We start from the raw sequence: 17,001 nt of genomic DNA on the forward strand, positions 1-17,001 counted from the left end.
AAGTAGAGTTACTATAGTATTGCATTTTTCCTTGGAGACAAACACAACACTTTACTGAGTAGCAACCTTGGTAGCACCTCTACTTGATGCTCATAGACACCATTTTCTTTTCGATTTATGAAAAAAAAATTTGCACATTCATTATATACATATAAGAGCCATAGATCTTATGTATCTTCATGTACGGCATAGTGATCTCTCTTATACTAGAATCACCAAAATTCAGGTTGTACGTAGTCTCTAAAATATTGAAACAGAATAGGATTGCTTCAAAGGTACCTAGAAATTATTTATCCCAATATTGTTGAGACTGATGACTTCCAATGAGCAATGGATTAATAGCCATGCTTGTATTGATATTATTGTTCTCTATCTAATGGCTTGTTCAGTAATTCATGACTGTAGTCTTAATTGGGGACTGTTAATACCAAACAGTGGTGTTTTTGAGTCTGGCAGTGTGATAAATTGTGTCTGTTTCTAGTCCCTGATGTTAATAGATATTTGGTTTTTAAAACTCTAATTAAGAAGCCCTACGGGAGATAATTAAAGTCTCTACAGTCTAGGCTCTGAAGAAGCACATTGCCATGGAAGGGCCCAGACTTTGGGTGCAGACCACCAAATCTGCCACTCATTTCCGAATCGACCCTGTAAAATGGTCAATTAAGAATATTACAACATATAAGAATTAAATGAGATAATAGCTGCAAAAATAATTAATATGTGTGTCTCTGATGAAATAATTAACTCAAACATGGAGTAAGTATGATTGTTATTTCCTTTGGTTCCATTAGCCTTAATTAACAACTTTGAATTTTACATTATTTCTTTCTAGGGTAAAAAATTTTTACAGCAGCATAAATTCCATTCAGGTCTGAGGATAGTAGATCAGCTGTAATGAATCTTTCTCTACTTTTTAGAATAATGGTACAATTATTCTTATATATTGAGGTGGTAGAGAAGGAGAGGAAGGGAGGCCGAGGCTGTTGGCCTATATAGTTAATGTAGAATACATGAGATTTCAATTGGACTCTGCATGTGTTTCATGTAATAATATCTTCATGCGAGGTTTTGGGAATCAGTAGGAATACAATTCTTTTTTTAAAGATATATTTTATCTATTTGAAAGGCAGAGTTAGAGAGAGATCAATACAGAGAGAGGAAGAAGGAGCGAGAGAGAAAGATCATCATCTGCTGGTTCACTACCTGGCAACAGCCAGGGCTGGGCCATTCTGAAGCTGGGAGTCAGGGGCTTCTTCTGGGTTTCTCACATGGGTGCAGGGGCCCAAGCACTTGAGCTATCTTCTGCTGCTTTCTCAGGCGCATTAGCAGGGAGCTGGATGGGAAAGTGGAGCAGCCTGTATTCTAAGCAGTGACCATATGGGATGGTGGTGGCTTTACCCATTATGCCACAACACTGGCCCCAGTAATGGAATTCTCTTTTTTTTTTTGACAGGCAGAGTGGATAGAGAGAGAGACAGAGAGAAAGGTCTTCCTTTGCCGTTGGTTCACCCTCCAATGGCCGCCGCGGCTGGCGCGCTGCGGCCGGCGCACCGCGCTGATCCGATGGCAGGAGCCAGGTACTTCTCCTGGTCTCCCATGGGGTGCAGGGTCCAAGCACTTGGGCCATCCTCCACTGCCTTCCCGGGCCACAGCAGAGAGCTGGCCTGGAAGAGGGGCAACCGGGACAGAATCCGGCGCCCCGACCGGGACTAGAACCCAGTGTGCCGGCCCCGCAAGGCGGAGGATTAGCCTAGTGAGCCGCGGCGCTGGCCTGGAATTCTCTTAATATATAAGGAACACTGTTTAGTAGGTTATCAGGTATGATCTTTAGTGCCATAAAAAAATTATTTATATTGTTTTTTGCAATGCAAAGTGTTGCTTCATAACTTCTATTTTAAAAACATCTCAGTATCTTTTAACACTTAAAATCTGTTGTCGAAACTTACATAGCTCTGTAGATATTTGTCCTTTGTTTTTTAGGTTAGTGCACATGACAAGAATTGGCTCGTGTAGGTGGTGCGAGAAAACTAGTAGGATCTGGACCACAGCAGCTTTCCTAACCTCATGTTCCAGGAAGAACCATAAACAAACAGCATGGGGAGCAGAATAATTTATTCTCAGGACAGCAATAGGGGAGACCCTTTTGATATCTACAAAAATGAAACTTTCAGTTTGGCTGCTCTTATTTTCAGTAGAACTTATATCTATCAGAGAATCTCTGACAAAGAAAGGGAATATCTGTGGTTATTTTTGCGGTTCAATGTTCTTTCACCTGCCTGCAATAGATCTCTGTAATTGTTGGAAAGGGAAATGGAATAAACTGTGGATAATGGCAGGGATACTCAGAGTTATGTGGCTCTGGAGTCACATTTGCAGTCACCATTAACCTAAAGAATCACATGACTCCTGTATGACTGGCAGGATTTAGTATAATGCATTCATATAGAGAAATTAGAAGTCTTAAAGAGCTAGCAATTAAACCTAAAGGGACCCATGTGACTAAAGAGCTGTGTGGTGAACATCATTGTTGTGGAATGGAAAACACCTAGGATTAGATGCATCAAAACTAGAAGAGTGCTTTCATTTGTCTTAACTATTAATGCATGTTGGCTTGGAACTCTGTGGACTGTTCTTGTGTATGTAATTAGGTGTAGTGTGCTTTAGCATTTGAAAGATGATCACATTTACTCAATAAAAACTGAGACAGCATGAGCACTTACTAGGTATTAGATCATTTTTGGATGGTGTTCAAGCTTCACAGTAAACTCTACTTTTGTCAAAAGAACCTCCGTAACTGGTTTATCACCAAATAGTGTTTCATTTTCCTCTCTAATAACACTTATGCTTGTTTTTTCATCTCCCTTAACCACAGTTTTAGGAGATACCTTCCTTTCTAATAACTGCCAGATTCTATCAAGTTCAGTTTGGATAGCAAGCAATACTCCTTCCAATGATACTTAAGAAAACAGTCAGATGGATTAAAGACCACAGGTTTGAAAGCATTATTATGGATCATAGAAGAAATCAAAGGAGAAATCAAAAAATTTCTGGAAACACATGAAGACAATACAACATATCAAAACATATGGGATACAGCAAAAGCAGTGTTATGAGGAAAGTTTATAGCATTCTATGCCTACATTAAGAAATTGGAAGGGCACCAAATAAATGAGCTATCAATGCATCTCAAAAATCTAGAAAAACAACAGCAAACCAAACCCAAATTTAGTAGGAGCAAAGAAATAGTTAAAATTAGAGAAGAAATTTAAAAAATTGAAATAAAAATACAAAAATACACATACAACCTACCTAAATTGAGCCATGAAGACACAGAAAACCTGTACAGACCCATTACCAAGACAGAAATTGAATCAATAATAAAGACCCTCCCAACAAAGAAAAGCCTAGGACCAAATGGCTTCGCCTCAGAATTCTACCAGACATTTAAAGAAGAACTAACTTCAATTCTTCTCAAGTTATTAAAAAAAAAAAAAAAAACTGAAAGGGATGGGATCCTCCCTAACTCTTTCTATGAAGCTAGCATTATCTTATTTACTAAATCCAAAAAGACACAACAGAGAAAGAGAACTACAGATCAGTTTCTCTGATGAACATAGACACAAAAATCCTCAACAAATTTCTGGCCAGTTGAATCCAACAACACACCAGAAAGATCATCCACCCAGACCAAGTGAGATTTATCCCTGGTATGCAGGGATGGTTCAACATTTGCAAATCAGTGTGATACATCACATTAACAAACTGCAGAACAAAAACCATATGATTATTTCAATAGATGCAGAGAAAGCTCTAAGCAAATTGGGTATAGAAGGAACATTCTTAAACACAAGGCAATTTAGGACAAACCCATGGCCAGCATCATATTGAATGGGGAAAAGTTGAAAGCATTCTCACTGAGATCTGGAACCAGACAAGGATGCCCACTCTCAAAATTGCTATTCAAATTAGTCCTGGAAGTTTTAGCCAGAGCCATTAGGCAAGAAAAATAAATCAAAGGTATACAAATTGGAAAGAGGAAGTCTAAATATCCCTGTTAGCAGATGACGTGATTATATATATAGAGGATCCAAAAGACTCCACCAAGAACCTATTGGAACTCAGAGAAGAGTTTGGTAAAGTAGCAGGATATAACATCAGTACATAAAAGACAGTAGCCTTTGTATACACAGACAATGCCATGCTTGAGAAAGAACTTCTGAGATCAATCATATTCACAATAGCTACAAAAAATCAAATACCTTGGATTAATTTAACCAAGGATGTCAAAGATCTCTATGATGAGAATTATAAAACATTAAAGAAAGAAATAGAAAAAGAAACAAAAAATGGAAAAATCTTCCATGTTCATGGATTGGAAGAGTCAATATCATCAAAGTGTCCACTCTTCCAAAAGTGATTTACAGATTCAATGTTAGACCAATCAAAACACCAAAGACATTCTGCTCAGATCTAGAAAAAAAAAATGATGCTGAAATTCATACAGAAACACAGGAGGCCTTGAATAGCTAAAGCAATTTTATACAACAAAAAACAAATAAGAAGGCATCACAATACCAGATTTCAAGAATACTACAAGGCAGTTATAATCAAGAGACTGATACTGGTACAAAAACAGGTGGATAAACTAATGGAACAGAATAGAAACATCAGAAAACAACCCAAACATTTACAACCAACTTATATTTGATCAAGGAGCTAAAACCAAACCTTGGAGCAAGGACAGTCTCTTCAACAAACAGTACTGGGAAAACTTGATTTCCACATGCAGAAGAATGAAGCAGGACCCCTCTTGGGGTCTTAAGCCTGAGACTGTCCCCTGACCAGCAGGGGACAGTACAAGCACTCCCTGACAAGGTGAACGGGAGAGGTAAGGTTGATGGGTCAAGCACACCACAGCAAGCATCCATGAGTTCTGTCGAAGCAGAAACCACTTTATTGAGGAAGCGTACAGGCTTATAAAGCTTACAAAGGACATGCACAGTAGGGAAGCCAATCAGAAAAAAGGTCACACAGGCATGGGTGGACCACACACAGGGGCACCTTAAGCGAGGTATAGGGATCACACACTGTCCATGTGTCCAGAAATAAATTGGACCTATCCCTGCAGGTGGTCCAATCTTGTGCGGTTTAACTGCAGCGGCCACAGACACACCCCCTGATCATCCGCCAGGTGCCATGTTGTTAGGGACTATTTTATGCAATGCCCAATAGACCCCTACATTACACCTTACACAAAAATCCATTTCAGATGGATCACATACATGAATCTATGACCTGATACCATCAAATTATTAGAGAACATTTTGGAAACCTTGCAAGATGTTGGAACAGGCAAGGAGTTCCTGGAAAAGACCACAGAGGCACAGGAAATCAAATACAAAATTCACAAATGGGACTACATAAAATTGAGAAGCTTCTGTACTGCAAAAGAAACACTCAGTAAAGTAAAGAGGCAACCTACAGAATGGGAAAATATTTTCAAGCTATGCAACAAATAAAGGATGAATAACCAGAACATATAAAGAGATCAAGAAACGCTTCAACAACAAAACAAATGACTCAGTTAAGAAATGGGCCAAAGACGTAAACATACATTTTTTAAAAGAGGAAATCCAAATAGCCAACAGACACATGAAAAAATGTTCAGAATCACAAGCTATCAGGGAAATGTATATCAAAACCACACTGAGTTTTCAGCTCACCCCAATTAGAATGGTTTTCATACAGAAATCAATAAACAAATGCCAGCGAGGATGTGGGGGAAAAGGTACCCTAATCCACTGCTGTTGGGAATGTAAACTGGTAAGACCATTATGGAAGACAGTTTGGAGATACCTCAGAAATCTGAATATAGACCTATCATATGACCCAGCCATCCACTCCTGGGAATTTACCCGAGAGAAATGAAATCAGCAAATAAGTTACTTGCACCCCTATATTTATTGCAGCTCAATTCATAATAGCTAAGACATGGAATCAACCTAAATGCCCACCAACTGAAGATTGCATAAAGAAATTATAGGATATGTACTCTATGGAATACTTCATAGCTTTAAAAAAATGAAATCCAGTCATTTGTAACAAAATATATGAATCTGAAAAACATCATACTTAGTGAAATAAGTCAATCCCATAGGAACAAATACCGTATGTTCTCCCTGATCTGTGATAGCAATGACTTGAAGAGCCCTTGGCTTGACTGTCAGGGAACAGGCTTTTTTTTTTCTCCATACTGTTTGTTGAACTCTTATCATAGTTAGTCATGTGTATATAAAGTCAATTGAAAATAGATTCCAATGAAAAATAAAAGTGGGAGTAAGAGAGGGAGGAGGAATTTCATAATTGTAAAGCTGTATAGTTCTGCATACATTTCTGTGGTCTTACTTCTAAGAGTAAGATTTGGGCCATGGGAGCCCAAATCCCATTAAGCTGTGTGGTAAAAAAAAAAAAATCCATCTTTAGTATTAAAGTGATCATTAATAGTGTTAAAGTGATCATGTATATAGCATTAAGTGTTAAAAGGATCATATAAATAAGATCAAGGATTAAGTGTTTGGTAATAATAATAGAATTAAAAAGGAGAGAATGTTCCAACATGGGAAGCAGTCCACCCAGCAGACTCATAGAATAACAGTCACTCTAAATAGCACTTTGACCTCAGAATCAGCCCTTAAGACATCTGGTCTGGCTGAAAAGCCCATGGGAGCATTTCAGGCATGAAAGCCAAAACACTGTGGCAAAAAACGTCCCATATAAAGGATGTCTGTGAGTGAGACCCCAGTGGAAAGAAGTGACCATCAAAGAAAGATGTATTTTTCTCTGAAGGGAATAGAGATCTTCCACTTTGTTTATGGTCTTATCTAAATACTGATGGAGTGTGGACTCAAAAGGCTTCCATAGCCTCAGCAGCTCATGTCAAAAGCCTCAGGTGGGCCAGCACCACGGCTCAATAGGCTAATCCTCTGCCTGCAGCGCCAGCACACCAGGTTCTAGTCCCGGGCAGGGTGCCGGATTCTGTCCCGGTCGCTCCTCTTCCTGTCCAGCTCTCTGCTGTGGCCCAGGTGGGCAGTGGAAGGTGGCCTAAGTGCTTGGACCCTGCACCTGCATGGGAGACCAGGAGAGGCACCTGGCTCCTGGCTTCAGATCAGTGCGGTGCGCTGACTGCAGTGCGCTGGCTGCAGTGCGCCGGCCGCAGTGGCCATTGGGGGGTAAAAAACAGGAAGACCTTTCTCTCTGTCTCTGTCACTGTCCACTCTGCCTGTCAAAAAAAAAAAAAAGCCTCGGGTGATCACTGACATCATACATAAGAGTGTTAATTGTTAAAGTAACAACAGGAGTCACTGTGTACTTACTCCCCATAATGAGAGGTATTATGAGAATTAACTGTAAAACTTGATCTCAAGCAGTCTCTCTGTGTGTGTGTGTGTGTGTGTGTGCAAATTTTTGAAATGCTTACTTAGTATAGAGTTGGCCTTCTGTGTATAAAGTTAATTGAAAATGAATCTTAATGGAGAATGGGAGACGGAGGATGAGGAGGAGTAGGAGTGGGAGTGGGAGTGGGAAGGCAGGTATGGTGGTAAGAATCACTATATACGTAAAGTTGTACTTATGAAATTTGTACTCATTAAGTAAAACATTTATTTGGGAAAAAAGAAAGCATCATACGGGGGAAGCAAAAACAAATCCGTGGAATACATTTCCGGAGAAAGGAGAACCTTGTAATGTGAAGCTGTGTTTCTCCCCAGGGCCTTCCTCTGACTCTCACTTTTGTCTAAGGAACAGGCCTTTGCACTGACAGTGGGCTGCTGCTACTTGAAGAAAAGGAAATCAGTAGAGCTATGTTGGATGAAGTAAGAAAAAGAATGCAGGGTCCTCAAGTCAGTGGTCCTCTTTCCTTCCACAAGAGACATGCTGAATTATGATGCTTTGCAGGGGTCTATAGAAGCAGGACAAAGACTGGTTTAAAGCAGAATGAAATCTGCCTGGGAAACTAGGGAAAGGAACATCCCTATATTGAGTGCTGACTTGACACTGAGGAGCTAAAGAGACGTTTCCCCAGCAGAGTGCATTCACAGAGTCTCTTCATAGCTAGAAGTCTAAATACTGAAGCTTTGGTAGACAGAGGACAGCAACTGGGAGAGAACTGAGCAGAGATTCTTGCTTCCGTGTGTAGCTAGAGTCTCAAATTTGGCGACCAAAGGGGACTCAAACTCTAAATACATTTGTCAGCTTTTAAGGCTGTATATTGCACAGTGCTGAGTGGGTGTTTGTTCACCTTTGAGAATTTCTTGAACTCCTTTAGGGTTGAGAGGCAATTCAGTCAGGCTTTTGGATGAGTCTGAGAGGCCTACAGCATGCAACATGGGTAGACTGCGTGCCCAGGTTTGCAAGTGTTGGAATGACAGAATACCACAGACTGAGTGGCTTTAACCACAGAAAACCAGATTCTCACACTTCTGGAATCTGGAAGTCCAAGATCCATGTGCTGGGGGCTGACTTCCTCTAAGACCTTCTCCTTGGCTTGCCAATGGCCACCATCCTTATTGTCTCTTCACGTCGGCTTTCCTGTGCACTGGAACTTTCTTGGTGTCACCTCCTTTTATAGGGACAGCAACCCTATTGGATTAGGGGCCCAGTTTAAGAGCCTCTTTTTAATGCAATCACTTCTCTACAGATCCTAAAATACACTCACATTTTGAGGTGCTGGGAGTTAGGCCTTCAGCATATGAAAATTGGGGAAACAATTCAGCACACAACATTGTGGCTTAGCAAACGTGCAGTCCAACTGTGTCCCAGATCAACCTCTGACTTGATTGAAGAGCTCAACCCTTAGCCTCACCCTTAGCCTTTTGAATTGCCATGAACAACACACCCAAGACCAAATCATACTGTGGATTATTCTAATATTTGTCAAGGTTGATAACTGTTTTAGGGTAACACTTTTTTCTGTTATTTTTGCTGAAATTGTAGTGAGCTTCCCTTGATCCTCATTTTCTAAGCTTGTTTCTGGTAAAAATCAGAAAATACTAATAATGGCCTTTCTGCGAAAGAATTAGGAATTACTCATTGTTGATGTTTGAAGGACTCTTTTCCAGGCATTGTTAAATCATTTGAAAGTGGATAATTACTCCTTCTTACAAACAAGGAATGTGATTTCCATTTTGGCAGACTGCTCTCTGATTTCTATTGTCTTTTACACCCAGCACACTTCTTTCATTAACATAACCCACTTGGAGTATTTGTGCAAAGGCATTTGCAACACTACCTCTACAACATTGATTTGTGACATAGTAACTTTAATTTTTCATATCACTTCTTGGTTTTTCTTAGTTAACACTAAGAGTCCTTCTAAGATTCAGTGGCTATTTGCAACAAAATACGTTCTCCTTTCAAGTAAAAAAAATAACTTAGAAAACCATCATCTGAGACCACCTGATAGATTGTAGCCAATTGACGATTCTCAGCGATTATTATTAGATGTTTTGACTCATACCAGGTCGTCATCAGTGCCCCTTGCTGTCTTACTCTCTTGCTCCCTGAGATTACCAGTGCTTAATTCATATCAGCTGATCTTAAAATGTCGTCCCTTTGATGTTAGCTATCTTATTTCCTCATAACCAGAAACTTAATCAAAAATTGTCACTTAGAACGAATAGGAGGTCTAAATTATACCAGCTTTTGAAACAAACATAAACGACCCCATTTAAGTGCCTTAGCACAAGAAAAGTTCATGTTTTTGTTTGGTTTGGTTTGGTTTTTGGTCACTGTGGTGGGCAGAATTCTAAGTGCCTGTGATTACTACCACATAGTGTATGTTCCTACATCATCCCCAGGACCGTGCTATGCTGGTGGCTTCTCCCATGATCAGGGAAGGCTATTCTGTCCCACATGACCTTAAAGGGGGATTGTTGGAAGTGAGCCTGGCCTTGTGTGGTGAGCCTTTGCAGGAGAGTGAGTTCTTCCCGTGGACTGATCTGAAGCACAAGAATAGGATTGGATGCAAAGGAGCTCCTCTGAGGCTCCCTTTGAAGAGGGAGGAGGTCACATGGCAAGGGGTGCAGGTGTGTGGCCTCCAGAAGCATACAGAGACTCCAGCTGCTAGCCATCAAGAAATGAGGACCTCAGTTTCAGAGCTGCTAACAATTGAATTTTGATTATGGCCTGGGGGAGCGTGGAAGCAGCTGTTCCTTAGAGAGGCCTCTAAATGAGGACCCAGCCTGCTGCACCTTGATTTCAGCTTTGTGAGGCCTGCATGGAGAACCAGCCGTACCACACTTGGAGTTCTGACCTGCAAAAGGATGAATGCATAGAGAGATACTGTTTTTTTGTTTTTGTTTTTGTTTTTGTTTTTGTTTTTGTTTTTGTTTTTGTTTTTGGACAGGCAGCGTTAGAGAGAAAGGTCTTCCTTTTTCTGTTGGTTCACCCCCCAAATGGCCGCCACAGCCAGCGCTGCACCGATGCAAAGCCAGGAGCCAGGAGCTTCCTCCTGGTCTCCCATGCGGGTGCAGGGCCCAAGGACTTGGGCCATCCTCCACTGCCTTTCCAGGCCACAGCAGAGAGCTGGACTGGGAGAGGAGCAACCGGGACAGAATCCGGTGCCCCAACCGGGACTAGAACCTGGGGTGCCGGCACCTCCAGCCAAAAGATAGTTTTAAGCAGTCAAGTTTGTGATAATGGGTTACACATCAGGAAAAAACACATTCACCTAATAGTCTAATAGTGTTAGTGATGGGCCATTAGGGGACCCAGATGCAGATGCAGATGTGCCGTCACCTAAGAATTGGACTCCTTTCATTCTGGCCATTTGAAGAAGTAGACAACATACTGTATCCACTTGTGGAAAAATCTAGCTTGGATACAACAGACATTCTCTCTCTCTCTCTCACACACACACACACACGTATTTCATTGCTGAGAACTAGTTATGTGGCTACCCCTGGGTACAAAGGATCTTGGGATATATAATCCTTCCAGAAAATTCATATTGTGGAAGGAGGCTACACTTATCCATCCCAGTCAGGTTTTCACATGTGTTCTGAATAGTAAGGTTGTTACCTGTGTAATTCCAAGTGGAAAAAGGATCATAGGGTGATCTGTATTCCAATCCAAGACACACAGACAATTGGAGCAACATTTTTATTAGGAAAACAAAATGGATGTGCTTCAGTGGTGAATTTATTGTCAGAAACATAATCAACTGTGACAATATTCTAGGGAGAAGATCTGGACTCCTCCTGCCCAGAGGTGCTCCTCCAGGACAACCCGCCCCTTTCCTTCTTTCTTCTAGTTGCTGCTTCCTCACCTCCCAGTGAGGAGATGCATTTGCATGGGTGTAGACACTGCCAGCATGCTAGGCAGACCCACTACAGCATAGCCTTCTCCTTCTCTGGGGCTCCAAAGGGGTAGTCAGACAGCCCCCACTGCCTCATTCTCAGTCTACTCTGAACGCGCAGCAGTCTTCAGCTCCTCCCACCTTCACACAGCACGGCTATGCTTTAGGTGATAAGCTTGATTCATTTATGAGTTTTTTTCTCTGTGGATTTGAGCATCAGAGTGATATATTCAGCGACTGCCGTCTCTTTCTTGGGAAAATTAAAGGTGGTGAAGTAGTCTGTAGAAATTTGATCAAAGCGTTGGGTTAAACTCACTCTAAGTCTGGTGTTGCTTCTAAGGTTAATTCATTTATAGAAAGCTGAACTTCTGAGGTTGATGGAGAAGACAATGCATTTGCTTCATGTTGATCTTTAGAAATATTCAAGATGAAAGGTATAACATGATCCTCTATATGATCACTCCTATTAATTGTCCGCACTTGCTTTATTTGGTATCATAAAAGGACAATACAAAGCCGTAAGAACTTTAATTATGTAGTAAGGCAGATGTTCTTATGTTCCCAGACATAAGGAATAGTGCAGGGTATGGTGAAGAAAAACAAGAATAAGAACTGCTGTTAAGACCAAAAAAGGCAAAGCAAATGTCTGAGGAAGGCCAGTAACTCTCAGGAGACATGACACTGCCCATGAACTGGAATATTCCAAATGCTGTCGTGACAGTCCCTGCTTCATCCATCCACATCAGGAGATTGTGTCTATATTTGTTCAGTTTATTATTTCTCAGTGACATATCCGCCCCCTCTACCTTCCTGTATCCTTGCCCCCTCTGTATCCCTCTGTCTTTCCTTTTTTTCTCCTTTTCTCTCCCCTCTCCTCCCCTTCCCTCCCCTCCCCCCTCTCCTGCTCTCTATCCCTCTGTCATTCATGGTTCTAATTACTGAAAAGAATCCAATACAGCATTGTCTAATGTCTATTATTAACGCCATGTTAGATAACTGCTAAAAAGAAGGACATCTCTCCAAGGTGGCTTGGGCAGAGTTGGGATATTCCACAGCCTCTGATCATGTACTGCCTCTTCCCAAATGCCTTCCCTGATTTCCAGTCACCAGAAATAAGTGGACTAAATAGTTCTTTACATTACGTGGCCCAAATACATTTTACCAAATGTATTTATCTCTGGTTGGTTCCCAGTAGACTCCCTATGATGCCATCATGATTCTCACTCCTTCCTTAGCATCGTTGAGTCTTTACAACTCATTAACATGTCTGTTGCAAAAAACTGCTTGTTATGTCATAGCCTTCCTTGTCTAAAACTCTTACTCACCCTTCAAAACTCAAGTCACCTATTCCCATGAAGTCTCTGTTAACACTCATAGACTGAGTATTATTTCTTTTTTTTTTCCTGATCAAGGCTCGTTTATTGAATAAATCCAGTAGTATTTAAACTGAGTATTATTTCTTACTCTAAATAACCACAGGAAGTATTTACATGTCCATCGTAGTGCTTTCCATATTGTACTGATTTGTATAAACATTTGTCCCACTCACCGGCCTCTGAAGTTCCAAAGAAAAGGAATGGAGCCATATGCACTGGCAGAGTCAGTGCTTACCTCCTAGTTTGTGTTCACCGTAATGAGGGATATATTTTACATAAGAAGTACATCATCAGGGCAGGAATTGCAGCACAGTGGCTTACAGCATGCTTGGGATTCCCACATCCTATATCAGAGTGCTGGTCCCCAGCTGCACTGTTTCTGAACCAGCTTTCTGTTAATGCACCTGGGAAGGCAGCTGATGATGGCTTAAGTTGTCAGGAAGCCTCCACCCATAGGAGAGACCAGGGTGGAAGTGCAGGGTCCTGGCTTCAGCCTGGCCCAGTGCTGGCTGTCATTGGCATTTGGAGATGGAACAGATGATGAAAGATCACTCTCTCTCATCTCTCTCTCTTTCTGCCTTTCAAATAAATGAAAATAAATTTCAAAAAAGTATCATGGGTATACAATCTATGTAATATAATATCAATAGTATTGACTCTAAGCATAAAAGTTTTAGAATTATACATAATGATTTAAAAAATTATTTTATGTTAAAATATCACTTAATAAAATTTGAAGTTGGTTACAAAAGTCTTTCGTCTAAATCAGGATCTTCACTATTGATTTAAAAAATGCTTCATAAGAAAATTTGACATATTGTACTTCTATTATGTAAAGTAAAAGTGAAATTAGTTTTTTTGACTCTTCTTCTGTCTCTTTGCCTTTCCTGCACACACACATACACAAAGTATATGGCAAAAAAAATTCCTGGATAACTTTAAATTTTTTCTTGTGTACAACTTCAGAATAAAAATATTTCTCTTCAGCAATTTATTTGTATTCATATGAAATAAATCTCATAAAATTAACAAATTTAGGAGTTTAATAGGCCATGTTACAGGAGTTGTAAATATATTCTACTTTTGTCCAACATTAAATAATATATATGTGTGTATATGTGTGTGTGATTCCAATCAAATTCTTTATACAATTATGTATATGTTGACCCTCATCAGTTTTTTGTATTTTTCACTTTATTGTTAAATTCAAGAATAAGTTGTTGAAAAATGCTATTTGACTATCAAATATTTTCTTAAAATAATGTATATATGTGTGTGTATGTATTTCATGTGTAGGAATATGGATTTGCAATGTATATAGTCAATTAAGATATATATCTGTGTCTATTATCTATCAAGTCCATATTTATACACAATTTATATACGTATTTCTATTGAGCTATAAATATATGGGAACCATGAAGATACTATGTGGATAATTAGAGACCCTGTTTAAATATAGTTCCCATTCCTTTGAGGCCAGCTGATGATTTTAGTTGATGAGCCTGCACTGTACAACTGGGCCAAAAAATGTTGATGCTGCTACCAGTCAGCAAATGCTCTGTCATGCAATTCAGATCTAAGATTATTCTACAAATAGTGTTGTTTACTCTGTTGGGATCTCTCATGCCATTTATTTGGTGCTCTAGTGGACAATTTGAGTCCTAATGGTGGATAAATTCTACAAGCGATAGTGTTAGATCTGTCATAAAGAAACAAAAAGGGCATTCAGCTGGAAGTTAAAATGTACATTTTACCACAACTTGCAGCTTTTCCATTGGAAATGGAGACTGTGTTAAAGATCGACAGACCGTTAGGAATTGTTCAGTCTTCTGACATCATTAGGGGTAACATAAACATCCCTTCAACCTCATATGAGCAGGAGTGTCAGATTGTAAGGGATTTGAGGTTAAGTATGATTTGAGCAGTGCACCTTCGAAGGTATCTAATTGAAATGACTGCCTAAAATATTGAACCATGAAGTGCTCCTAGGATGCGGCTCTTCCATTTGCAGCTCCAGCCTACCATGCTATCAAATTAAACATGGTATGCTTGTATGTTGCTCTGTGAGCATTTATGCAGCTTATCTCATTTTTAAAATGAGATCATAGTAGGTATAAGTCTTATATTTTTCTTGTTTTTATTACCTTTTGGAAGCGATTTTTTTCTCTTTTCATTTGAAAAATTTTTTTTTTTTCTTAAGAGAACCCTAGACTTGGTAGCTATTGATTGGCATCAGCATATCTGAGGGCAGGGAGGGACACCAATAGTTTGACAGTTTCCCCAAGTGATCCAAATGTATAGCCAGGATTCTCTACTCAAAGATACATTTCCACTCATTACATAAGAAGCTGATGTTTCACTTGGATCACTTATATGATAAGTTATTCCAGAAGACTGGTTATTTGACATTCCCCACCCCGAAATAAGAATTGCTTTTCAAATGAGTTCAGATGGCCTGTAATTCTCAAGTGATAGCCATGTCTTATAAGGATTATGGATTCTGGTTCTTATACAGAGAGTAACTATTTCTAGAACATGCATAAAATCATTTACTCTATTCTGACTCTATCCTTTCCCTTGAATGTTGCTTGGAGGCTGCTTCTTGAGATTAAAGGTGATTCACCTAAATCCCAGATATCTCCGTGTTTGACAAGGAGGTGATGGGCTGGAGATCCAGGCAGCTCTGTCTACTTAGGAAAATCAGGAAGTTTAGGCACTATACAAGGACAGCTTTATTGCACTGCAGAGGGTATGGTACAGGTACTTGCATTAATGATTAACCACACAGTCCGCCCTGACACCAGATGAACAAATTGAAAGCTTCTGCACTGTTTTGTACCTCAGTGTCATATTGGAAATGTTTTTTTCCTCCATAGGTCCGAACCTGTGTCCTCCCTGAACACAAGGACCCCCCTCCAGAAGTTGGGGTAAGTGGCTCTGTTGTTTCCCTGAGAAGCAGACACATCATTTCTAACTAAATCCTTTACATTTTTCTCTGGCCTCCTGCCTGGCAGCTGATACATGAAATTGAGTTAAATTAACAGGGTGTGACTGTTCAAGGAGGTGCTGTCATATATTTGCTGAATCGCATAGAATTCATTCCTTGTCTCATGAAAATCATCCTCAAATGAATTCATATTTGGTTCATCTGGCTAGACGTAACAGTAGAAGCTGCCCTGCAGGTAGCTCACATGCCATTCAGAGGCAACGTTCCCGGCCCCATAGGCAGCTGGGGAAATTACAGATGTGAGCTCCACGGCTCCACGGCTGCAGCAAGGGAGCAGAGAATCAGAGGGCTGTGACGCTTTCTGCTTCCTGCCACTTACACACTGACGCAGGTGGAAAGAGAGGCTGCCGCCAATGATCAGTCGGCACTGGAGAGCCCCGCTGAGGTTTACCGCCTGCATCTGAACCAGAACATCTCTGGCCTCAGAAGTTGGAAGAGGAAGAGGATACTAGGTACTTTCTGCTTAGACAAGCCTCCAGTGGAGGTGGCAGCTCCTGAAAAGACAGAGCCCAGCAGGCGGAGTCTCTGCGATCTGTACCTCCAGAGAGCAGGGAAAAGTTCAGAAGAAAGTTGGTTTGAAGAGGCCCTGGGACTGGGCCAGCTGAAAAGCCTGTTTGAAATACTCTTAGATCCTCCAGGCACTAGGTAACCACCTGTCAGTGTGTGGAACACTGGACTAGGTATCGTTTGTTTTCTCCTTCAACAACCACTCCCCAAACCTGCCAAGGGAGCACTCCAAAAATCAGCACTGAAGTGTCAGTTAAGCTGACTGGGCAGAGGGCCAGTTATGCCTCTGTTAGTAAAGGAGGTGAACGGAAAGGCACTGTTTGCTTTCACTCCCCTGCCTAACACAGTTCCATCCTGGGGGATAGGCTGAGCCAGGCTCCTTGAAGCAAATCTTCCTGCTTTGTTTTCTGCCTGCTCCTTCAACCTCTTGCACCGTTTGTGCATCTTCCATGGATCTCTGTGCTCTTACAACATGGGCCTTTCTTATTTACTCTTCAGGGAACAGGGATCTCTTTCCAGCCTCAGTCCTTCAAGTCCAGGGGCACAGGACCCTTACCTGGGCTGCTTCCCCACACCAGCTCTCTCTCACAGCTCAGGGCTCAGCTGCCTGCTACTTGTGGATGACCCTCAGCCCTGGCTGCCTCCCTCAAGCTAGACTTGCCCTCCCCTGCTGAACACCTTTATTGCATTGCTTACAGCATCCCCATCTGTCTTAAAGTGACTGGAAATTTGTAACTATTAATATGGCTAGCACA

General features: G+C 40.8%; 1 protein-coding gene across 38 annotated transcripts in view; it reads left to right on the forward strand.

Annotated features, from left to right (window-relative positions):
* INPP4B (inositol polyphosphate-4-phosphatase type II B) overlaps positions 1–17,001 on the forward strand; it is a 906,112-nt gene that overhangs the window by 582,658 nt on the left and 306,453 nt on the right. For all 38 annotated transcript variants that reach the window (XM_070047524.1, XM_070047495.1, XM_070047496.1 and 35 more), the window contains one exon: positions 15,609–15,659. In XM_070047524.1, coding sequence (XP_069903625.1) covers positions 15,609–15,659 — 51 coding nt within the window. The remainder of the gene's footprint in view (positions 1–15,608; positions 15,660–17,001) is intronic.

Source organism: Oryctolagus cuniculus, chromosome 8 (assembly GCF_964237555.1).
Source record: "Oryctolagus cuniculus chromosome 8, mOryCun1.1, whole genome shotgun sequence".
NCBI classification, from domain to species: Eukaryota; Metazoa; Chordata; class Mammalia; order Lagomorpha; family Leporidae; genus Oryctolagus; species Oryctolagus cuniculus.